The 24,977-nt window shown below is 39.7% G+C and overlaps 1 protein-coding gene across 1 annotated transcript in view; it reads right to left on the bottom strand.

Annotated features, from left to right (window-relative positions):
• The window catches only part of HOMER1 (homer scaffold protein 1), a 155,004-nt gene that overhangs the window by 114,810 nt on the left and 15,217 nt on the right, over positions 1–24,977 (bottom strand). Inside the window, exon 2 of the mRNA XM_084629669.1 lies at positions 1,851–2,007. Coding sequence (XP_084485795.1) covers positions 1,851–2,007 — 157 coding nt within the window. The remainder of the gene's footprint in view (positions 1–1,850; positions 2,008–24,977) is intronic.

Below are 24,977 nucleotides of genomic sequence, written 5' to 3'. Positions count from 1 at the left end.
GAAGAGTCAGGAATAAAGCCATGCATCATTCTCCCTTCTGTGTGAACAATGGCTAAGTAGAGTACTGTAGCTGCAATTAAAATAAATACTAGAGAAGTCTGCTAGAATTCTTTTGCTACTCCCTTCTAAACTTGCCTAAAGTGGTGTCAAACAAAACATCCATTTAAAAACCTTACAGGTGTCTACAAAAATAAGCTTTTCATTTTTTATTTTAAAAGATCAAGAATGTTATTTAAGAAATGCAGAGGTTCACATTTTAGGTTTTATTAAAATAAGAAAATACTCTAGAAACTGCACTCTGTGCAAATCACACTACTCAATTCATAAGAATTTTGCACTACTTTAGTGTCTCCCTCTACCTCCCAAGGTGGTGGCTTTTTTAATTATGCAAATCAGAGCCAAATAAAATCCAAAGCAGAAAAAGCTGTCAATAGAGATGTGAGCATTATGTTGATTTGGGTATTTAAGCAAACTGATCTTAATACCACGTAAATGGAGCTTTGAAGCAAATATGGTCATATTACTATTCATACTTAATTTATTATTTTGTCAGTGTAAATATAAAAACATTTGTAAGCTATACTTGCATCTACTGTACTTTTCAGAATTCTCTTGTGTATAGGCTTTTGTTCACCTTACATGTCTGATATGAAACCACGTCAATTTTGGTCAGAACTTATTTAGACTTATTCAAAATTAATCTGTATGCAAATTTATTTTACTAGGGTTGCCCTCTGATCTCTGTGACTATGCAACACCCTGTTGACTTCAGTGGGAACTCATGTGGGCATGAAAGCTCATCCAAATAGAGTTTTTGACTCCTACTACGGTTCTCTATCCATTGGACCACACTGACAAACCCGGCAAAGTTTTACAAAACACAGTAAACCCCAAGTAATACAGAACATTCATTAAGGAATTAAAACAAACTCTACTGCATCATGCAATTAGCATTGGAATAGACCTTAAAACTTTGGTTAAGATACAAGTCATCTGTGCCACTAAATTCTTGGGGTTTTTTTTGGCTATACCCCTATTTTTCAATTCAGTGAAGCCAGCAGAAGTTGCAACCTTTTTGTAAATTAAGACTTTTGGGAAAAATTCCAGCTTTTAATTTTTGAATTATACTTTGCACTTACACAGTACCCTTAGCCCACAGATTTCAAAGCACTTTACAAACATTTAAAATCTCACAGCTCCATGTCAGTATTCTAATATGTATTTTACAGATGGATATTGTTCACATCACACAATAGAACAAGATTCCTGACTCTTAGTCCTCTAAATCCAGGTACTAGACAATTTACAATGCCTAATCAAAATATGTATTGAATTTTGATAAAAGAGGTTACTTCTGAAAGCATTATAGGAGAAAAGTCACCATTTTTCCTATGCAGAAAATGGAGGATTATATGCCAAACAAGGATTTACTGAGAGATTATGATAACTGAACAGATGTCTTTCATAATGCCAAGGAACTAGTTACATTAATACTCCATAGAAAACAAAGCTGAAAACAGATATGATCATTACCTACACGTAACTTCCAGTATCTTTTACAGTAAATGCACTTTTTGAGATTGCTCAGTGACGAAAAGGCAATTCCTGAACTTTGGTAATAGGTTTATATATTAATGTATTGACAGCAGCATTTTCTCATGAACAATTAAACACTGTAAATAAAAGTGTTCCCATTTTAAAACTCCAAAAATAAATTTCCTTTTGGGAAAGATTGTGACGTAGGTAGGACACATTTCTAAGAAGGTGTGTGAGATATGCCAGACTGAAACAGAGTTAAAAAGTTGATCAAGCAAGTCAAAGTAAACAATCTTAAAATAAACAGAACTTACCTTTGAGCCATCCAAGCTGATTATCCTATAGACATTTCTTGTGCTGTCATAGAAGTAGGACACAGTAACAGCATGCTTGCTGGTGGGAACCCAGTTCTTCTTAGTGTTTGGGTCAATCTGGAAGACATGAGCTCGGGTGCTGAAGATGGGTTGTTCCCTGCAGGACAGAAAGTAAAAGTGATGAATCTGGTTTGGACACAGCATGGTTTTTACATTAGTGATCTGGCAATTCTGACTATCGGGATGTACATATTTTACTTTGCATGTGTATTTTTCCTCCACAAAAATTGTTATGTGAAGTGGGATACAGCAGTTTTAAGTGCATTAACACAGAGAAGGGCAAGATTTTTAAAACAAAATCAGTGGCCAGCTGTAGAGTCAGATAAAAAAGGATATACAGTAGATATCTAAATATAGATTCATCACTGATCCACCACCACCTCAGCTCCCACCCTCCATCTGTCTACCCCTTTAAACACTGGCAGTCATTAATACAAGTGTAATTACATCTCAGTATACTGAACATTGTAGAGTGCATTGACTTCAAATCCTTTTTTTCCCTTAAACTTTTTAATACTCTGATTATTCAGTAATGGTCTATCATCTGAAACTGAACTGGCCTGCTCGATTTAATTAGCTACAGATGACATTCATTAGTGATAGGAACATGTTTGTGAAACCCTCATCCTTTGGAGTTTATTACTTGAATGTTCTAACAGAACCATGTAATTAGCCAGTGGCAGCACAGTTCCAAGTGAAGTCTGGGAAGAACATGAGACAGATCAGTACAGGATGCCAGTCCTCCACACAGACACCACTGCATCCACAGTATTAGGTCATGCCTTCCCCAGGATTCATGGGGTTGAAAGACTGTTTTCCCTGACCAAAACACAGCGGCTGAACTCAGAAGCTAAAATTCATTTTCCTCATCATCAGTCCTCATATCATCCCTTCCTTCTGAATCATTTCACTTACTCCACTTGTCTAGCATATCATGTTTAAATTTATGGCCCTCATTCAACACCTGACACAAAATTTGCTGCATCTACGCCTGAATTTAATGCAATAGAATTTTGCAATGGCACAAATACAGTTCTCTCCAGTGTTCAGAAATTTAAAAGCCATAAAAAACAAAAATTTTACAAATCTTTATAAACAGCTATTTTGAAAAGATCCATTTTGGGATTCGGAAAAATAATTTTGCATCATAAATCCAACTTTTAGATATACTGATAACTACTATAAGAACAGGAGGCCAGATACCACACAGGAGCTATGTTCCTATTCAGTTCTATCAAAATGGAGGATTTTTTTCCAATATATCATGAGTCAGTACCCAAGTATGTAAACTGTAGGTATTTACTGTTAAGTACAGAACAGTGCCTATCAAGTTTCCTTGCACTGACTGTTTTTAATGCTTTCTGTAAATTAAAGAAAGACTGCTCTTCCTATCTTTTTTGTTGTAAAGCTGTCTGTTCACCAGAAGAGAAAAGAGAGGAAGCTTTAAAAAAAAAAACAAAAAACCACCCAATTTATACAGTACATTAATCCATGCAAGAAAGAAATAGTAGCTAAACAGAGTAGTAAAGAGCACAGCCCTATTTGGTTAAACTAGTTGTGACAAACAATTTTGCCCAGATATCCTGCTGATTAGAATCTCTTGCAGCGTCTAAAATGAAAAACTAGCCTTCTCAGAAAGATCAAAAACCCGAACCATGCCCCTGTTTTCTGCTGGCACGCTTAATTTTTAGCTAGACCAAAAGTTATTCTAAATAGAATGTGCAAGGGGCATTTGTCAATAAATCAATTACATTAGTATAAATCTTTGCTTCCAAAAACAAATGAAAACTATTGAAAACATATTCTTCTGTCTACCTACCTACCTACCACAAGTTATTTCTAAGGGGAAATGGTATAGAATCTCAATTAGTCATTCAACATTAAAGACTTTCAAAAGTTCCAGTAAAATAAAGTCTTTTGTATTCATCGATAGTAGCATTAAAGCATAAAGTACATAACATAGGAGCTACTTACATTTATATTTACTAAGACATTCAGATACAACCAGCAGCTAACTGTGTTAGTACTTGCCTCTAAAAACTGTATACAAGAGTCATGGCTTCAGCTGGTTAAACCTCTCTTCTGAGAGCTTTCTTCCAGTAACAGCGTAGGCCACGGGTGATGAAGAATATATGCTTTAGCTACCTAAACACACACATGCAGTTTTGGCACCAGTATTCAGTGTATTAAGCAGCGGATTTCGGGGCTTTTCTGCACATCAGTTATATTGTATGTATGCTCACAGAATTCACTGATTGTTTACTGGATCCATCGATGGTTAACATTTCAGAAAGACTGAAAAACATCCTATCTTCTACCTAAAAGCAGGCCCACACATACAAACTATATGAAACCTGAACAAAGTTAGTTCTGGTATTTATGTATATAGTATATCAAACTGATGTACTATCATTAATCAGAACCTCTTAGAGAGCATTTTTGTAGTCATATAGCTGAAAAACAACATATGTGCAATATAGATGAAATATTTTCTACAAGTTCACAGCTAAATAACTTTTTCCCCCGAAGTTATTGCATTGTTACATATGACAGCAGAAGTGAGTAACCACCACTGTTATATATAGATCGGCATGGGTTTCAATTTAGTGAGTTCTGAGACCTCGAAAATTTTGAAACAAAAAGTTAAAAAGCTACATGCCTGTCTGCATGGATTTCTTTGAGGGAGAAAGGAAGAAAAAGGTCTATAAGAACAGTTAGTCCCATCCTCCCCTAGCTATCGTTTTCCTACTTTCCGTTTGCAACTGCCTCTTTTACTACTCCTCCACTATTATGAAGATGCTTTCAGTACTCATTAAAATGCACAAACCAGGAGTAAAGCAAGAGCCAGTTACTAATTACTAAGAACATGAACTCTTTTCCAGAAATATCTTGACAATGAGCAATGGCGAGTGGAATTTTAAAGAAGTGACACAGTATCCGAGTTTAAAATAAGTTTAAATTCATCTGCATGTGGCAGACACACCTAGGCTAATCTGCTAAGCTCCAGAGCAGACACTTGTGGGGCAACAGACGTATTCTTCTGTCTACCTAGCTACCACCTCATGAGGAGGTGGATTTACTACAGTGAACGGACCAAACCTGTGAGGGAGCCCTAAATTCATACTGAAGTCAATGTTAAACCACTTGCAGGATCAGACCCTATGGATAAAACCGTAGGTAGAACTAGGAATTTAAGGGGATCCAAAAATACCAGAAGCTGCAATAACAACAATATTGTCCTTCTATCTGTCATCATTTTAAAATATTTTTAATGACCCTTTATCACCTTAGTCAGAGGTATGCGCCAGGAAGATGCTCCCATGAACAACATTTTGAATGGACTGGAAGGGGCAACATGGCTGGCATTAAAGCCAGACAGCAGGAGATTTGTTGACTGTCATCATCTCATGTCAAGTCTACTAGAGTGTCTTGGCACTCTGAGCAGAGAGGATTAAATCTTGGCATTATGGCGGTAGAAGTGGCAGGCCTCGGACAGTGCCAGGATGCGTCCATTGGGAGGCAGAGTAAAAAAAAGGACACAGATTATGACATGAGTGACCGTGGGTGGGTGAGGGGGGGGGGAGGCGTGTTTCCATCATCTTATCTACAATGAAGACAGACAATCAAAAGCTTGTCTTTGGTAATGTTGAGTTTAAAATTGCCAGATGAATCAATGTCAGAAGCACAGGAGAGATACAGGACTGGAGGTAGGGAAACTGTCATGACAAAGTTTTTGAAGTCTCCTTATGGATGCTGAACTATTCAGATTGATAGAGATGCAGGGTGAAAGAGCAAGTGCTATTTCAATGAGACACTGAGCTCTTACTTTCTTACCAATCTTTCCAGAGAGTGCAGGACACTAAATAGCCCAGAGTGGAGAAGTACTGGCTTGCTCTTCTCTTGCAGACTTTTTTTTCCCCCAGAGAGAAGAAGAGTATTGTTGGAGTTGTAACCAGTGGTTTATAGTTTTAATAATGCCAACTATATCAAGTTTCTTAATGAGAATTTCCCATTCCACTTGCTTATAAACAAATGCTATGAGTCTGGGTAACAAGCAACTGAAAACTCTTCTCTTCATGTTCTTTATGACATGCTGAGTGATTTTTTACTGAACTTGTCTCCTTAACACCCTCCCTTTGAATTGCTAATTTAAAGGCTCTCCATGCTGCTTCAGCCAGGCTCCAGAGAAGACTCACCTATGACATTTAGACCATCCCATTCATACAGCCCTCTCTCCTGGTGGATTGTGGCCTAATGTTCCACATAATAAAAACATTTGGCTTCACACCATTCACGCAACCCACATGCAGTATTTTCTACCTTCTCTCACTCACAGAACTGGAACGATCTTCAAGATTACTTGAACTTTCTTCTTCTTCAGCTTCCTTCCAAGATCCCTGAAGTCTTCCATAATCAATGTTGTTCCATGTGATGCCATGCCATTGGTTTCAATGTATATGACCAATGTCAACTTGCCAGACAACTGCATAATCCCATCTAATCTTGCAGTTAGGATCTTGTATTTTTGCTGTCTTATTGTCCTTGTGTCCCTTCCTTGAATTCTCTGTTCACTTTTCTTAATATGGAGTCACCAATAATATTGCTTGCCTTCTTCGGATGGATGAAGAACCTCCTGTTAGCTGCTCACTTCATACCACAAGGTTATTTACCAGGTATGACCTCGGTAGCTCTCTGTTCAGAGGTGAAAGTAAGCTGGTACGCCCCAGTATGGTGTACCGGCAAGAGCCGGTGCGCCGTACCGGGGGTGGATCGGCTTCCCCAGGCACAATTTAAAGGGCCTGCGGCTCCCAGCAGTGGCTGGAGTCCCCGGCCCTTTAAATTTGCTGCCAGAGCCCCGCTGCCAGGGCCCTGGGGTAGCGGCAGCAGGGCTCGGGCGGAGATTTAAAGGGCCTGGGGCAGTATCAGTGGCCAAGCCCTGGGCCCTTTAAATCGTCCCCAGAGCCCAGCTGCCGCTTCCCCGGGCTCTAGCAGGCTCCAGGGATGATTTAAAGGGCCCAGGGTGGTAGTGGCGGTGGGAGCCCCATCCCTGGAGCCCTGCTGCCGGAGCCCTGGGGAAGCGGTGGCGGGGCTCTGGGGACGATTTAAAGGGCCCAGGGCCCTTTAAACCGCTGCCAGAGCCCCTGACTGCCGCTGTTACCCTGGGGAGGGGGAAGGACGCACTTACCGGTGCAGGGTGGGCCGGGGCTGGCTCTGACCCCCTCAGCCCCACCCCTTCTGCCTGAGGCCCAGCCCCTTCCGGGGGCCAGAGCCGGCCCCAGCCCAGTCCCGTACCGGTAAGTCCTTAGACTTACTTTCACCCCAGTTCTGTTCCTCCAGAGACAGACCCCTTAGTAATTTACTCATTGAGTAACTGACAGTGATTCATTACTTCTAATCAGGTCAAAACCCTTTTGGTTCTACTTCCACTCTTGGTCAAAAGTTGTCACGCTCTCCAGTTCCTTTATAGCCAGTCCTTTCCCTTATATAGACAGTTGTGGAAACAATTTCTGAATCTAGTTGTCCAAGAAGTCTTGTTTTCTCAGATGCTGCAGTGTTGAAACTTGCACTTCCAGACAATACATTTTGTATACTAGTATGGCCGTCAACTTGCAGTTCATGTACCAAAGGTCTTGTCTGTCTTCTAGCAGAATGGAAATAACACATCCAAGGCAGGTCACAACAGTTGTTTCCTTGTTCTCCATATCAACTACTTAGTGTGGAGCCATCCCTAAACAGAAGGAACCACACTCCCTCTCCAAACCTCTCCTGTTACAGCTCCCGTTTACTTGGCAACCAGTTTGTATAGTAGAGTTAACCACACCTCACCTAAAGTGGGCAGAATATTGTCTAGGTTTGCTGAGGGAAGGCAGCTGTGCTTTATGGCTGGGGGTGGGAACAAGGTCAGAAACTGCTGCAAACGGTGAACAGTGGTCAGCTTTGCAACGCTGACTCACCCCACAGGAATGTGAGGTTTGAAGGCTATAAAGGTGCAAGCCCTGGGCATTGGAAGCCCCTTTTTCCATGCAGCAGGCAAGGCAGCACCCATCCTCCCTCCCCTAGAGGTGGTGAATATCAGGTTGAGCCTGCTGTGAGCATTATGCTAGTCGCTCCTTTTTAAGGGGGTCTGGGAAGGAATTTTTCCCACACCACCAGATTGGCTTCAGTGCAGTGAGGTTTTTTCACGATCCCCACAGCGGGTGTCAGGGAGGACCTTTCTTGGTAAGAAGAAAAGGTGGTAGGCTATATGTTGCAACTTATTTTGTAAGCGTGCGGCAGATGTCCAGTGAAGGTACTCCATAGGGAAGGCATCCAGTGACCAGATAAATGGCCAGATAAAGGACTTAAAAGGATGTGCTAGATAAAGGAACAGAATGAGGGAGGGGCTTGGGGACACCTATGATGGGTATGGCATGGAACCAACCTTCCCCCCCCCCCGCCTCCAATTATTATAGCCCACCTTAACCCTCCTATGGGGGGTGGTAAGGTCCAAGCCATAGTTTGGCTGGGGGGACCTGGACGGAAAATGAAGGGAGGCTGGTGGAAGCCATGGGTAATGATTTTAATAAGCATGGATTTGCCTGCATTGTACACTTTATCTGCCCGGTAGTCCCAGATATCTATATAATAAAGTTGTGGCCTGACTAAAATCCACATCAAGTGTCTCCTGACCTTCTTTCGGTATACCCAGACAATGGAGGATGTAAATTCCAGCTTGAAGAGATTTACCCACGCTAGCGCTGATTGAGTTAGAGTGCTAAAAACAGCAGTCTAGTTGCGGCAGCTCGAGCAATGGGAAGTACTGCCCCAAGTACATACGAAGGAGAGGAAGCCCCTCCTGCTGCTCATGTTGCTGCAGCTGTACTTCTGTTTTTACGCAATCAGAGCTAGGGTAGGTATGTCTCCTCAAATTGGAATTTACACATTCCAGTCTAGTGAAGACAAACCCCAAGTCTTACTGTTCAGCTCCACACCTTTACTAAACAGATGGACTAACCACTCAAACCCCAGGCTGAACACAGACTCAAGGCTCCCAGCTATGCAGCCCTTCCCAAGGCAAACAAACCTGTCTCACCTGGCTAAAAACTCGCTACTGGATCTGTGGACCTGCCTGCAATTAAGTATATAAGTCTCTACATGTTTAAAATACAAGCGAAACAACTAAACTTTTATGGGGTAGGACAATCTATAACATCTCAAAAGGTATGCATTTCTTTTTTATTGTTTTTTATACATATGATGACTTAGAAATCTTACCACCTAGTAGCTTCAGCTCTTCAGCAGAAGAATAGCGTGTACATACATAAATATTAGAAGGGGTCAGTTTGTGAAGATAAAAAGTGTACAGCTGGCAAAAGGCATTTTAGGTTTCTATATTTGATAACACCACACCCACTCAGAGAGTCTGGGATTTTAAAAAGTGCTCAGCATTGCCTAATCATTGTCTTTAAAATTGACTCATTTCACTGAGCATTTTTAAAAATCCTATCCATAAAGAGTCATCCCCGCTTCTCCACCATGCTCATAAAAATAAATTTTTAAAAAATCATAGCATTTTACCAAGAGGCTAAATATATTTAACTTAAGATTCACATGTATACCACTCGAAACAGAGGTAATATACAGTTACATTAATATGTACACACAGGGCCAAGTTTAACACTGCTGTAAGCAGGTGTGATGCCACTGAAATCTGTTGTAGGTGGCCACTTACATTTTTATACACTAAAGGCACAAATTGTGTATGTGTATTGCATGGGTGATACATCAGGAAACCAAATAGTTATGCAGAAAATAAAATAAGAAAACTTTCTTAAAGTAGATCCTTTTGATAATGTTTTGGCATTTCCACTAGTTACTGACAGAATCTTTACAAGTATTTAATCCTATAAAATAGTGCATTTGGGAGAAAAAATTGGCTTGTGTACTATGACGTCAGCTGAATGCTCTGGAAGCCCATAAGGTATAATTTCAAAAAGAGGAAAGGAATAACTAGAAAAGAAACTGCAAGCAGGTGTTGCTAAAACAGCAGACAGCATTAGCATTCTAATCTTTACTTACATAAGACAAAAAAAATTGCAAGAGTTATGATTGCTCAGCCTGGGAAAAACAGAGTTTCATTAAAGGGATTCAGTATTTTGAAGAACATAGTACAAGTTTTACTTCTTCTACCCTGTTCTATCGTACAAGAGGACAGAGGTCACTGAATGAAGTCAATAGCTGCTAAAATTTAGAATAAATAGAAGGAAGTACCTTTTCAACAGTGTATATTCCAATTTAAAATTCACTGCCAATGCAAAAGTTCTCACAAATGTAACATTGGCAGGTTACGTTTTGGCAAATTTACAAAACACTAAACAAACTTATGTCCAGGTTCCAAACCTTATAAAAGACAGGCATGAGCCAGTATAAGGAGTCTCTTCTAGCAATTTTAGGGTAGATTATGAAGGTAGCAGACCATGGTGGTGGGAGAGAGGAGATTGTCTTATAAACCCAATATGTCAGGCAAAGGAAAGCCCATCTAGTGAAGAGGGCACTAGGGTGGGGCTCAAGAGAACTGTGTTCAATTCCTGCTTCTGCCACACTTGTTGCGTGAGCCGCGACACGTGCTTGATTTATCTGGTGTCTCAGTTCCTCAGTAAAATCAGGGATAATACATCCATATTTCACAGAGGTATTGTGAGGATAAAGTCCATTAATGACTGTGAGGTGCTCAAACTGCAATGAGAACCATATAAATTCCTAGATAGAATAGTCTAATACTCTACTTTTTATTGGCCTCTGTGGCTTTGATTTCACATATCTATTTTAATAAAATTATGGGTGGTGTTTATGTACTTAGCATAGATACTACCCAAAACATGCTAAATGCATGATACATGGGCAAGGAAGAAGAAGCAGTGACTACCCTGGGTTCATTTAAGTAGCACCAAATAAGGATTTATAATATCAAAGCCTCTCAAGAAATAGTCTGGTGGGCTTAGCATTCATTAGATAATTATTTAAATGCTAAAACAACGAGGAGTACTTGTGGCACCTTAGAGACTAACAAATTTATTCGGGCATATGCTTTTGTGGGCTAAAATCCACTTCATCAGATGCATGGAGGGGAAAAAAAACAATAGGCATCTGATGAAGTGGGTTTTATCCCATGAAAGCTTATGCCCAAATAAACTTGTTAGTCTCTAAGGTGCCACAAGTATTCCTTGTTGTTTTTGCTGATACAGACTAACATGCTGAAACTTATTTAAATGCTCTTATTCTATTTGGAACTGTGCAAAATAAATAAAAATAGACCCTGCCCTGAAGAGCTTACAGTATAAAAACAGAAACAGAATACAAGGAGCTCCTGGAAGCTAGAGGTGATTAGTTTATATTCATTCTCATCCCCTCTTCACATACACAATGCGAGTGGAGAGGGCATTGACTGACATAGGTTAACATCTGTGGAATAAGCGAGTCTTGATGAGATATTTCGGTGGATCAATGTACATTCTACTGTTTGTGACAACATTTTTAGACCTATTTCTCTATAGTGTATTAGCCTGCTTAAATGACTAAGTTTCCACATTTCCCCCTCAATCTATCTATAAACACTGTGCTACTTTTATTCAGATACTTTTAATGCTACGAATGGAAGGACAATTTTTCTTTCACATCCCCACACAAATAAGCAATGGACCAAATTCACCCCAGTGTAACTTTAACAAAACTAGACCAAGGATGATCATCACTCTGTGTCTGTCAGATTTCATAACACCCCAGATTGGCTTCTCTGTTCTGAAAGCCTGTGCAAGGACAGAAAATCATCTGATTTCCAAAATTATGCACAGGCTTCTGCAGTGGAAGAGTGGGATGGAGTCCTTCTTAAATCTGGCTCTGATTAGTAATAATCATAATCTTCTACAATCTTGAGCAGTAAAAATTATAAGAGCACCTATAAGAAGTGTGTTGAATTTATGAATTGTATCTTATCAAGAATTTCATTCTCTATCAAAATTCTGGTAACATAACCATTTCCTCCTGAAAGACTTGTCCTCCCACTAGTGAGTCTCAGCCAGCCAGTCTCCTAACTCCACACAACAGCTCTGACTATGGAGCTGTTGTTCACTGTTGCTCATGAGGCTGCGGAGGTGCCACTTGCAGATGCTGCTGTTGAGCTCTAAGTAGTGCAGTAAGGTTATTGGGGCCATCTGCCCCCAAATTCCTGGCCCCACGGAGAGGCTCAGTGTTCAGAGAGATATTTAGCTGTTAAAATGCAAGCTGCTATTTTTTTTTTTAGTAAGATGCATTCTAAATACAATTTGAGTACCCGCTCCTGAAAACAGAGAATTGCAACATCATCATCGTCATCATGGAGACAAAAACATTTACCAATGCTTCCACATTCTTGTGGAACATGTATATAATGCGGTTTGTCTTTCTGCATTTTGTAAAACCTTATCTGTCTATTTAGGCAGCATCTCTTACTTAGGTACAATAAGGGAGGGGAAAGGGGTTTAACCACATACACAATGGAAGGTGTACGACAATCTAAATATCAGAGTGGCTGCCGCTCCCCCATAATAAAAACAGAAATTCTAATTCTTTTTGAATGGTCCAACAAACTAAAAAATTTTCACTCCCTCTGTTAACCCAAAATATCCTGTGCCATTTCAGCTCGGTGTAATCACTTCTCCCAGAGTGCTATTAAAAGAAAAGCAAGACCAACATTAATTGCCGAATATGGCAGTTTCACTGACTGCTGCTTTGAAGTTCCATCTCACTGAACACTTTCCCCTTACTCTGTCTTTCCAGCCAACCATCAAACATTCATCTTCCTTGTGCCATGTACCAAATGAGACCTCTGGGAGTAAGATGTGAACAACCAGGAGAAGGATATGAACAAGGACAAGCATTTGGCTTCATACAGTTCCATTTTGGAATACCTTCATGAATTACCATTAATAAATGTATAAAGAACATCTTAACTGCTGATTTTTTAAAGATTTGTAAAGTGCTTATTGATCTGGAGATCTTCCATTTATTTGCATTTTATTACTTCTGAATTACCTCTTATTTTAATTTATTCTTTTGATTAAAATATAAAAATGGCTATGATCTTAGAGTGATACTATAGCAATTAAATTTACAATCAGTAAAAGTATCATCCAGCAGTCTAATCAAGTAAAAAGCAAATATTCCAGTCACCAAACAGCAGCAAAACTCCATCCCAAACAAAGCCTCATACCCTTTGTTCTCACCAAAAGCCCTAAAAAATTTAAAAAGGGAAAGAGGTTGTTTGTTGTTTTTTTGTTTTGTTTTTTTAATACTGTGTGACCAGCCAACCCCCCAAGATTTAAAAAATGATAGCTAGCTTTCTTATCTGCTAACCAAAAAATTAATCCCTAAACAAAACAGAATAAAAAAAATTCAACAAATCAGTTAATATATCCTATGAATTTATGACACTGAAAAAAATTTAAAAATCCAATAAATATTTCCTAAAATAAATTATATTAATTGTTGCAGCACTTGGGTTCAGGTACAATGGAGAAGTTTGCAGATGAGATGAATTGGAGCATACATAGCATATCCCTCTTCCTACAGAGCACTCCCATGGCAAGCCAGCAAATATTCAAAATGATATCTGCATAGAACTACAAGGAGTAACATTAGTTTCCCCTTTGTTAGGACGAAGAGAAATTAAGTACACAGCTAGGGTTCCAGAATGAGCCAAGTAGAGATGCCCCAGGAGCTACAGAGATAAACAATATTTCCTCACAATCTCACAGCACCCGTATGGTTGGAAGACCTCATTTCCAGCCAACACTCAAAGCTCCCTCCTATCAAGATGGATAAAAATATAGGGTTTTTTTTTTTAAAACAAAAAAGAAAGAACATTTTTAAATTTAAAGAAGTTTTTTTTATTTTATTATAAGAAGTTTTTCTTTTAAAAAATAAACCTGTTTAAAATGAAATCTGAATTTAATACAAAATATGTTAAGGCCTAAACTACTTATAATCTCTCAAAACATTTAAACAAAAAATAAAATATGCTGTACCCATAAGTCTCTATCAAAGACTGAATTAAAGGCTGCTTTTCTATATAAATAAAGAATCTGGGGAAAAACATCTAACTTTTCAGGTCAAGCTTTATAAATATGGCACAAGATGTCAAGTGCTGTATTAAGGGCTTGATCCTGTGGGGGATCCCAGGTCTGTGCTACTGGGTGCAAGAGACTGGCAAAGTTATGACAAGCCTTGGATCCCAACCTCTAACTCTCATGTGATCCCCTCAGGTTCATCCAGAGAGCTCACCTGGGTGATTTCAGACTCCTATTTTATAACTTCTCCCTACCTGAGCTCTGATTGGCTCAGTTCTCAAAAAAACTATAAATATTTGACTCCATTCACGATGGAAACTTATTCTTCAGCTCAGGGAAAAACAATGATCTGCCCAGTAATTAACTGCCAGAACTTGCTTCTTCATGGTTCTGGGCACTTCAGGTAAAATGGCCTTGCTCTGTCTCCTTGCATGTGTACGCACGTGTGCACACACACACACAAATCCAATAATTTCTCAACTGTCTCCCTCTGTCCATAAACAAATAAAATACTGCAGCGTAAAAGGCATGTGGGTTACATGAACAAAAGGCTTGGATTGTTAGTTCTTTTGTTTTTCTGGGAGAGGAGGAGTTGTGTAACCAGAAAAGCGCAACACTGGTGTCAAAGCAGGTCACTGTGGAAAGAAGGGACAGAGTGTAGCCTCTAGTGCTGATTTCAACACCTGAGATTTGGAGGAAATAATATTGCCATGGCTGCAGGTCATAAAAAAACACCATATTTGGGAATACTTTCATGAAATTCCTGTATCCCTGGCTACAAGAGGAACATGTGCCAAATGTAAACAGTGCAACAGAGATACAAGGCCTGGATGTCAGAATGAAACAGCATTAAGAAAAATGCTTTTCAGAAGGCAACAACTTTGAAGATGATAATGCAGACATGTCTGAACAATCTGGATCAACTGGATAGTCACGTTATTTTTGAACCATTCTTCTGGGCTGCCTATCCTTTCTAACAATGCTAGTAAATGGTAATTTAGATCATCATCAAATTTGTGTTTTCCACAGATGCTTATAAACTTCAAAATGTTTGCATCCAAAATATAATTGGTATGTTAGTTTCTTGAGGGAGTATTTATCTGTTACTACTGGATTTATTAAATGATTTTTTAATAGCTCAATACAATCAAAACATTCTACATGAAGGTTTCCTGTTTAAAAGTGAAGTTTTAGTAGGCATTTTTGAATTTTAACACATGAGGTTTTTTCCCAAGTTGTTTGGTATGTTGCTAGAGATAAGGTTTAAATAGATTTAGATAATCCTTATAATTTATTATTTTCCCTATAAAACTGGGTTTAGAATAATCATATCATTTAAACAGTGGTACAAACAGCTGCACTAGGAAGGATCTGTCAGTTACTCAGAGCACTGATTTAAAGAGAAATTGTAATACTCAGTGAGTGAGAGACCTTTTTACCATTTTTGTTTCAGGGATGTTCAGATGTACATTCATCATCTGCAAGGTCTAGAACTTTAGTCATCTGCTGCTGTGACCAGAAGTTCTGCAACTAAATAAATATATATCAGACAGTAAACTACCTGCACCCTCCCCCACTTTCTTCATCATCCAGTAAAACCATGAATGAGTTCGTAATTAGGACCAGCAAACTCCAACAAGACTGAATAGCTGAAAAGATTGCTTAGCATATTTATGCAATCAATTCTCCCTTCACCTTGCTCAGAACAAACATTTCATTGATATGGTTCAGTCATTACAAACAGGCTATATTCCACCTGATAGAACAGACATTGCTGGAAGGTTGCCAGATACAGCATATGAGAAGGAAGTTGAACAGGGTGCAAAAAACACGGATGGGAAATTTGTTAATCTGAGTCTTGATGTGTGGTGCAATGTAGATACTGACCCAGTAATACGTGCTTGAGTGACAACAACGAGGGTGGGAGGGAGGGGGGCTTACAGAAACAATCGATACATCAGGAAATGCTCATAATGCAGAATACTTAAAAGTAGCAGCAGTAAACGTTGTAACAACTGTGAACAAAAATTAACTCACATATGTAGCATTGTCCCAAACAATGCTACAAATGTCGCAAAGTTGAGAAGAAATCTTAGAACAAGATAATGAAGGGAACCTGAAACTTTTAACATATGGGCACAGTGCTCATTTGATGCACATTTTAGCCAAAGGTTTAGGCACAATTCAAGGAATAAAGGAAAGTGTTAGAACTGCATAATACTTCTGTATCAACCACTTTGTTTCAGCTACACCGAAGAGAGCAGGAGGATTTCAAACTAATTCTCCCCCAAGATGTACAATGAAAAATTCAGTGGTTGGCTGTTCTGAGCTATTTATTAAGAAGCATTCTGATGACAATTTGTGAAGAAAATTGTAACAAAATAGATGGAACTATCACAGCCAAAGCAGTCAATATTGGATTAAAGATATGCTGAATATACTGAAATCTATTTCCATAGCCTTGGACAAACTGCTGTGCTGCTGATGCTGGTGAAATTTGGAAGGAACTTCAAGAGACACTGAAGAAATACCCAACAACAAAGTTAAATTGCAGGCAGTAAAGAAGCATATGGATCAAGCACTTACTCAACCTCATTTTTCTTGCCACTACTCTCAACCTAAAATTCCAGCGTAGATGCCTAAATGCTGAGAATGCTACTGCTGTAACACAGGCATCCAATAATCACGAAAGCATGCCAACTATAAGTTTCAGGACTCAAGGTGAACCATTCAAGCAGTACATGTTTGCGGATGATGTTTTAAAGAAAGTCATACCACTGAACTGGAGGAAGTCACTACCCAAGACCTGAAACCAGAGTTGTTGAAGTGCTAAACCAGCTTTTGAAAGCAGTAGTACACTTTCTGTGCCTACTGAAGAGATTTTCTTCATTTGGACTAAGTCAAAGTTGAGAAATCAATTGGGAGGTTTTTTGTTTGTTTTTTAAAAAAGGAAAACTTGTTTCTCTTCCAGTCTATGCATAAAATCTAGGAGGGGGGTGATATTTACTAGTTTTAAAAGTCTGAAGGATAGCCTAAAGTAACTTAGCAAATTGTCTCATTTTCAAGAGACTTATACAAGTAGAAACTTAAGCTCCAGTCACTTTCACCTTAGCATATCTGAAAATTTTCCTAGACTGAACTGAAATAATCAGTTTAATTCATTGACTACAGTTAATCCTTTTGTTCCTTTTATAAATCTTTTAATTGTAAATGTGAAACATGTTTTGAGAAAAGTTTATGCATCCAAAACATGTAAGGTTTTGTTTAATAAAACCAAATTCTATACGCTGTTGTGTGTTTAATTCCAGTTTCTATCTTATTGCAGCTTGACACAAATCATGAGCAAAAAGTTAATTATCTAGTAAATAAGCAATATATCATTCACCATCTTCTAACATATTAAAAAAGTATTAACAAAATCTGAAAATATTAAGCTATGCAATTGCTTAAATAAACGTTTATTGGTATAGCGTACCCTCCTAAGCAGTGAAAAGTTATACCAAAACTAGTGTAAAGGCTCTATTTAGTTGTAAATCAACATGTTTTAATGGTTATATCAGCTAATGAGAATATATCTTTCTTTAGAAAATAAATGCAAATGGAAGAGTTGATTAAAATCTAGGCTTTCTACTTGGTGATTTAAATCACCTTGATTTAAGTCAATCCACCCTTCCTCCTGTCTAGTGGGAAAGCATGTCCAAATGATCTCATGGAGTCTACTGTTTTCATGTCCGCGGAGAACATGATCTTACTGTTTTTACTGCTGCTCAGCAGCCTACCTCTTACTCACCCCAAGACAGCAATCAGGTTACACAACCTGCAATTGCCAAAAACAGGCAGAAAGCAGCACTTTATGCATGCCCTAATGCCTAAATCTCTCCTATTCTCCAGTTTAACAGATGGGTTGTGCTGGTAAGGTAGAGTACCTGTGATTTACTAGACAAAAGCTACAGTTAGCAGTGTAGACATTTATTTTTCCATACACCTAAGTGGACATTTCCCCCCCCCTCCCCCCAGTATCTTTAATTTTAAAAATCAGAAGATTTAACCACCATATCAGAGACACTTTATACTGATGCAAAAACTACAGGAAATATTGTCTGGAACCAACTTATTTTGTGACCAGAAGTTTGATCTGATAAAACAACCTCCCCACCATAATTATTTCCTTCAGACATCAGAAAAGAGTCCCTGCATACAGTAAGAGCACAGAGAAAGAGCTGATTAAAGCCCTCTGTACTCTATTGAAAGCTTCACCTAGATCCTGCAGCTCCTGTACTATCAGACTGGAAATTCTACAGTAAAAGGAAGGATTTTAATAAACTAAATACAAAAATGAATATAGTACAGTAGCCCTTCTCTTGTTTGATATTACTCAATTCTACGTTGTCTCCATATTTGCAGTTTTTGATATGCTGTGGATGTTTATACTGACAACTCCTAACTACATCATAGAAGTTAACAAGATACAAGCTTGAGGTTTTGGCAATGGGGTAGAGGACAATTCAAGTGTTTGGTACCTGAGGACAAGGAGAAGGCAGTTAAGATCATGGAACAGGCACATTTTAGCAGAAATATTCGCTTAATCAGCAGTGAAGTAGTAAAGGTTGATGTTTCAAAAATCATTAACTTTGGAGAAGATCACATCTAAGAGTCATTTTTCAGGCTAAGACTCAGGAAGTAACACTGAATCAATTTACACCCTGTTCAGGGTTTTCTTCGCATGCACAAAGGTTATTTTGTTTTGAGGAAAGTTGAGATTCTGGAGCAAGGGATGGATTCTACAATGAATTCTTCCACAAAGGAATGAAGCAATCCGAGTCTCTGGTCATAACACAGTAGCAACAGAAGATTCACCTGGCTATGATGTAGCTGTGGTGACACGTACAATAGACTTCCATCTTGAACAGTCCCTTGAAAGTCATCTCTTTTTTTTGGAAAGAATAAGCATGGGAGGATTTTGGTTTTTTAAATCCCCCCAAAATTACATCTTCCAACCTCAATTTGTGGTTGGCCTTGTGCTCTACTTCCTTCAACCTCACCTCTATAACCCTTCGGTAAATGTATACCTTCTTCTACACGTTGAACTTAATCCTACAGACAAGACTAATCCGACATGTGACTTTGGATACAGAACATCCTGCTGTCAGCTGACTACCCAGATAAAAACTGTTCACCCATTCAATGGCACTGCCATCTACAGACAGCATCTGCAGGTCATTCATTTCCATTTTATAGGAGGCACAAAAGCTTTCGTTTTACCACTAGTTTCAGAGTAACAGCCGTGTTAGTCTTTATTCACAAAAAGAAAAGGAGTACTTGTGGCACCTTAGAGACTAACCAATTTATTTGAGCATAAGCTTTCGTGAGCTACAGCTCACTTCATCGGATGCATACTGTGGAAAGTGTAGAAGATCTTTTTATATGCACAAAGCATGAAAAAATACCTCCCCCCACCCCACTCTCCTGCTGGTAATAGCTTATCTAAAGTGATCACTCTCCTTACAATGTGTATGATAATCAAGGTGGGCCATTTCCAGCAAAAATCCAGGGTTTAACAAGAACGTCTGAGGAGGCGGGGGGTAGGAAAAAACAAGGGGAAATAGGCTTGAATAGAGACTGGGAGTGGCTAAGTCATTATGCAAGGTAACCTAAGTTAATTGTATCCAATTTGCAAATGAATTCCAATTCAACAGTTTCTCGCTGGAGTCTGGATTTGAAGTTTTTTTGTTGTAATATCGCAACTTTCATGTCTGTAATCGCGTGACCAGAGAGATTGAAGTGTTCTCCAACTGGTTTATGAATGTTATAATTCTTGACATCTGATTTGTGTCCATTTATTCTTTTACGTAGAGACTGTCCAGTTTGACCAATGTACATGGCAGAGGGGCATTGCTGGCACATGATGGCATATATCACATTGGTGGATGTGCAGGTGAATGAGCCTCTGCTAGTGTGGCTGATGTTATTAGGCCCTGTGATGGTGTCCCCTGAATAGATATGTGGGCACAGTTGGCAACGGGCTTTGTTGCACATCTAGGTTCCTGTGTCAGTGGTTCTGTTGTGTGGTATGTGGTTGCTGGTGAGTATTTGCTTCAGGTTGGGGGGCTGTCTGTAAGCAAGGACTGGCCTGTCTCCCAAGATTTGTGAGAGTGTTGGCTCATCCTTCAGGATAGGTTGTAGATCCTTAATAATGCGTTGGAGGGGTTTTAGTTGGGGGCTGAAGGTGACGGCTAGTGGCGTTCTGTTATTTTCTTGGTTAGGCCTGTCCTGTAGTAGGTGACTTCTGGGAACTCTTCTGGCTCTATCAATCTGTTTCTTCACTTCCGCAGGTGGGTATTGTAGTTGTAAGAATGCTGGATAGAGATCTTGTAGGTGTTTCGTCTCTGTCGGAGGGGTTGGAGCAAATGTGGTTGTATCGTAGAGCTTGGCTGTAGACGATGGATCGTGTGGTGTGGTCAGGGTGAAAGCTGGAGGCATGTAGGTAGGAATAGCGGTCAGTAGGTTTCCGGTATAGGGTGGTGTTTATGTGACCATTGTTTATTAGCACTGTAGCCTCCAGGAAGTGGATCTCTTGTGTGGACGGGACCAGGCTGAGGTTGATGGTGGGATGGAAATTGTTGAAATCATGGTGGAATTCCTCAAGGGCTTCTTTTCCATGGGTCCAGATGATGAAGATGTCATCAATATAGCGCAAGTAGAGTAGGGGCATTAGAACAACACTTCCTCAGCTCTCATCCCCTAAGTCAGCCCTAAAAATGTTGGCATACTGTGGGGCCATGCGGGTACCCATAGCAGTGCCGCTGATCTGAAGTATACATTCTCCACAAATGTAAAATAGTTATGGTTAAGGACAAAGTCACAAAGTTCAGCCACCAGGTTAGCCGTGACATTATCGAGGATAGTGTTCTTGACGGCTTGTAGTCCATCTTTGTGTGGAATGTTGGTGTAGAGGGCTTCTACATCCATAGTGGCCAGGATGGCGTTATCAGGAAGATCACCGATGGATTGTAGTTTCCTCAGGAAGTCAGTGGTGTCTCGAAGGTAGCTGGGAGTGCTGGTAGCGTAGGGCCTGAGGAGGGAGTCTACATAGCCAGACAATCCTGCTGTCAGAGTGCCAATGCCTGAGATGATGGGGCACCCAGGGTTTCCAGGTTTATGGATCTTGGGTAGTAGATAGAATATCCCAGGTCAGGGTTCCAGGGGTGTGTCTGTGCGGATTTGATCTTGTGCTTTTTCAGGGAGTTTCTTGAGCAAATGCTGTAGTTTCTTTTGGTAACTCTCAGTGGGATCAGAGGGTAATGGCTTGTAGAAAGTGGTGTTGGAGAGCTGCCGAGCAGCCTCTTGTTCATATTCCGACCTATTCGTGATGACAACAGCACCTCCTTTGTCAGCCTTTTTGATTATGATGTCAGAGTTGTTTCTGAGGCTGTGGATGGCATTGTGTTCCGCACGGCTGAGGTTATGGGGCAAGTGATGCTGCTTTTCCACAATTTCAGCCCGTGCACGTCGGCGGAAGCACTCTATGTAGAAGTCCAGTCTGCTGTTTCGACCTTCAGGAGGAGTCCACCTAGAATCCTTCTTTTTGTAGTGTTGGTAGGGAGGTCTCTGTGGATTAGTATGTCGTTCAGAGGTATGTTGGAAATATTCCTTGAGTCGGAGACGTCGAAAATAGGATTCTAGGTCACCACAGAACTGTATCATGTTCGTGGGGGTGGAGGTACAGAAGGAGAGGCCCCGAGATAGGACAGCTGCTTCTGCTGGGCTGAGAGTATAGTTGGATAGGTTAACAATATTGCTGGGTGGGTTGAGAGAACCATTGCTGTGGCCCCTTGTGGCATGTAGCAGTTTAGAAAGTTTAGTGTCCTTTTTCTTTTGTAGGGAAGCAAAGTGCGTGTTGTAAATGGCTTGTCTAGTTTTAGTAAAGTCCAGCCACGAGGAAGTTTGTGTGGAAGGTTGGCAGCAATGCCCCTCTGCCATGTACATTGGTCAAACTGGACAGTCTCTACGTAAAAGAATAAATGGACACAAATCAGATGTCAAGAATTATAACATTCATAAACCAGTCGGAGAACACTTCAATCTCTCTGGTCACGCGATTACAGACATGAAAGTTGCGATATTACAACAAAAAAACTTCAAATCCCGACTCCAGCGAGAAACTGTTGAATTGGAATTCATTTGCAAATTGGATACAATTAACTTAGGCTTGAATAGAGACTGGGAGTGGCTAAGTCATTATGCAAGGTAACCTATTTCCCCTTGTTTTTTCCTACCCCCCCCCCCAGACGTTCTTGTTAAACCCTGGATTTTTGCTGGAAATGGCCCACCTTGATTATCATACACATTGTAAGGAGAGTGATCACTTTAGATAAGCTATTACCAGCAGGAGAGTGGGGTGGGGGGAGGTATTTTTTCATGCTTTGTGTGTATATAAAAAGATCTTCTACACTTTTCCACAGTATGCGTCCGATGAAGTGAGCTGTAGCTCACGAAAGCTCATGCTCGAATAAATTGGTTCGTCTCTAAGGTGCCACAAGGCCTCCTTTTTGTTTTACCACCACTGATCTTAAGTCCCATAGATTCTATAGGTTTTCACAGCTGTTCCACCACTATCTGTAATTGGTCAATAGTCTCTCCCAGTAAGGCAATATCAGCTGCACACCCAAGATCCTCTAAAAATGAATCTTTAGATTTCACACCTCTTACTACTTTGGCCTCAGTCAGCTTTGTCATCAGGTAGTCTATTATAACATTAAATAGCATAGGTGAGAGAAAGCATCCCTGCTGTATTCCTGAGTCTATTGAAAACCAGTCTAATACAACTGTTGACCCTCACACAGCTAAGTGTTCCGCAGTACAGTTCCTCTACTAAGCACACTAAGCCCTCAGGCACACCATACTGGTGCAGCAGTATCCACAGTGCTGATCAATACAATGAGTCAAAAGCAGCTGCAAACATCTATAAAAACACAAAGTAAGCTTCTTATTGTCACTCTGGTGTGGTCAGAATGAGTCACCTGGAATTTATCTGCTATATTTCAGTAGCAAAAGTAAGTTTTCATAAATTGGCACTAAGTCTATGGTCATTCTCCTTCGACATATTTTCCACATCAACTTTAAACTCCTTGTCCTTGCCTTCAAGGCTCAGCCCCTGCCTCATCTCCACCTTAATTTATTACCACTCTTCTCTTCACCCAATGAATAAATTCTGCCTTATCTTTCCTCTTCACCTCTACTCACTCTTATTTGTGTGCATTCTTTCAGTGCTATGTATCAAACTCCCTTCTTATCCCAGTCTATTAAGCACCCACCAGTCTTCTTTCAATTCCATCCCTAACACTCATTTAGCATAGAAGCACTAACCTACATTAATAAAAATGCTTTTATCAATTGCAAAGTTAAAAGTTTAAAGATAACTGTCCTTTATGATGATGTTCTCATGATGTATTCTAGGTCTACCTATTTAGACTGTAAGCTCATTGGGATGGGGAAGTATCTTCATCAGCACTGAGTACAGTGTTGGTGGTTAGAGTGACAAATAGTAAGAGGGGCTAAAATGGATAAATACCCATTGTCTCCATCATCAATTTCCAAACAGTTCATATTTTCTTCCAGGCTGCTTTAGAAGCATGCTAAATTTTCAAAGGAATTGCTGATCCAGATCATAAGATCAGCCAATAACTATTTCATGCTACATGGGGAATTGGATGAGCGTTTTTAAAAAAGGTAAATTAATTCATCTTACAGTAATAAGTATCGAATCAATTACACTCATTTTTAATAAGCACTACATATAGTACTTCAGGGCTATCTGCCATCACTGATCTGGAAAGTTAATCCTTTTCCTTATGTCTGACAACATACTGCACGATAAAGACTGTTACATTATGAGACGCTACGGCCCTTGATCTATATAAAAACATTGAAGCAGTATTTGTCCATTACAGCTGTTGCTCTGGATACACTATTCATTCACAGAGAGTAATATCTGCTGTTGGTGGGGCAGATTCAGTGTACACCTATGGAACTATTCTGTGACCAGATTCTCAACGATATAATGGACTTGGCTGAAGTGAATGACACAGAAGATTCAGATTTGAATCAAATGTTATACTTCTATTTTTGCAGGTTATGAACATGTCATCATGGAACTGCAGTTCCAACACTCCACATTATCAGGATAACACACTGTTAGATGGTTCAACCTAGATAGAAGTTATTTAACTTACATATGGTATAATTAGAGAACAGATGTAATACAGAACTCTGGCCACTACCTAGGATTTTACCCAATTTTGGAACAAGAGAACATCATGTTATCCAGAAACATGTGGTGCATATAGAAGTATTAATTCAAGTACTGTAGATTGCTTGATCATATGAACATCAAATTTATATACTCCAAAGTATCCAAAACCTGAATGTATGAAAAACATACTATTTCAATAGAATTTATTAAGGTTCCAATTGATATGAATAGATCAGCAAGACCACACAAGTGTCAGCTACAAGGGTTACCTAGTATTTATTAAGTATATGCTCCTGGCACTATGTCCATCTCACCTGACAAATTCAAAGACAATGGTTAGGGCCCTACAAAATTCATGGTTCATTTTGGTCAATTTCATGGCAATAGGATTTTTTTAAAATCGTAAATTTCATGATTTCAGGTATTTAAATCTGAAATTTCATGGTATTGTAATTGTAAGGATCCTGACCCAAAAAGGTGGGGTGTGCGCGTTTGGGGAGGGGCAATTGCAAGATTATTGTAGGGGGGCTTGCAGTACTGCTACCCTTCTGCACTGCTTCTGGTGGCGACGCTGCCTTCAGAACTGGGCAGCTGGAGAGTGGTGGCTGCAGGCCAGGAGCCCAGCTCTGAAAAAAGCCAGAACCACCGCCAGCAGCAGCGCAGAAGTAAAGGATGGCATGGTCTGGTATTACCATGCTTATTTTTGTCCTGCTGCCTTCAGAGCTGGGCCCT

This window comes from Lepidochelys olivacea (assembly GCF_965140295.1).
Source record: "Lepidochelys olivacea isolate rLepOli2 genome assembly, chromosome: 5".
Taxonomy (NCBI): Eukaryota; Metazoa; Chordata; order Testudines; family Cheloniidae; genus Lepidochelys; species Lepidochelys olivacea.
Note: the sequence above shows the minus strand (reverse complement) of the source record. Positions and strands in the feature narration are given on the sequence as shown.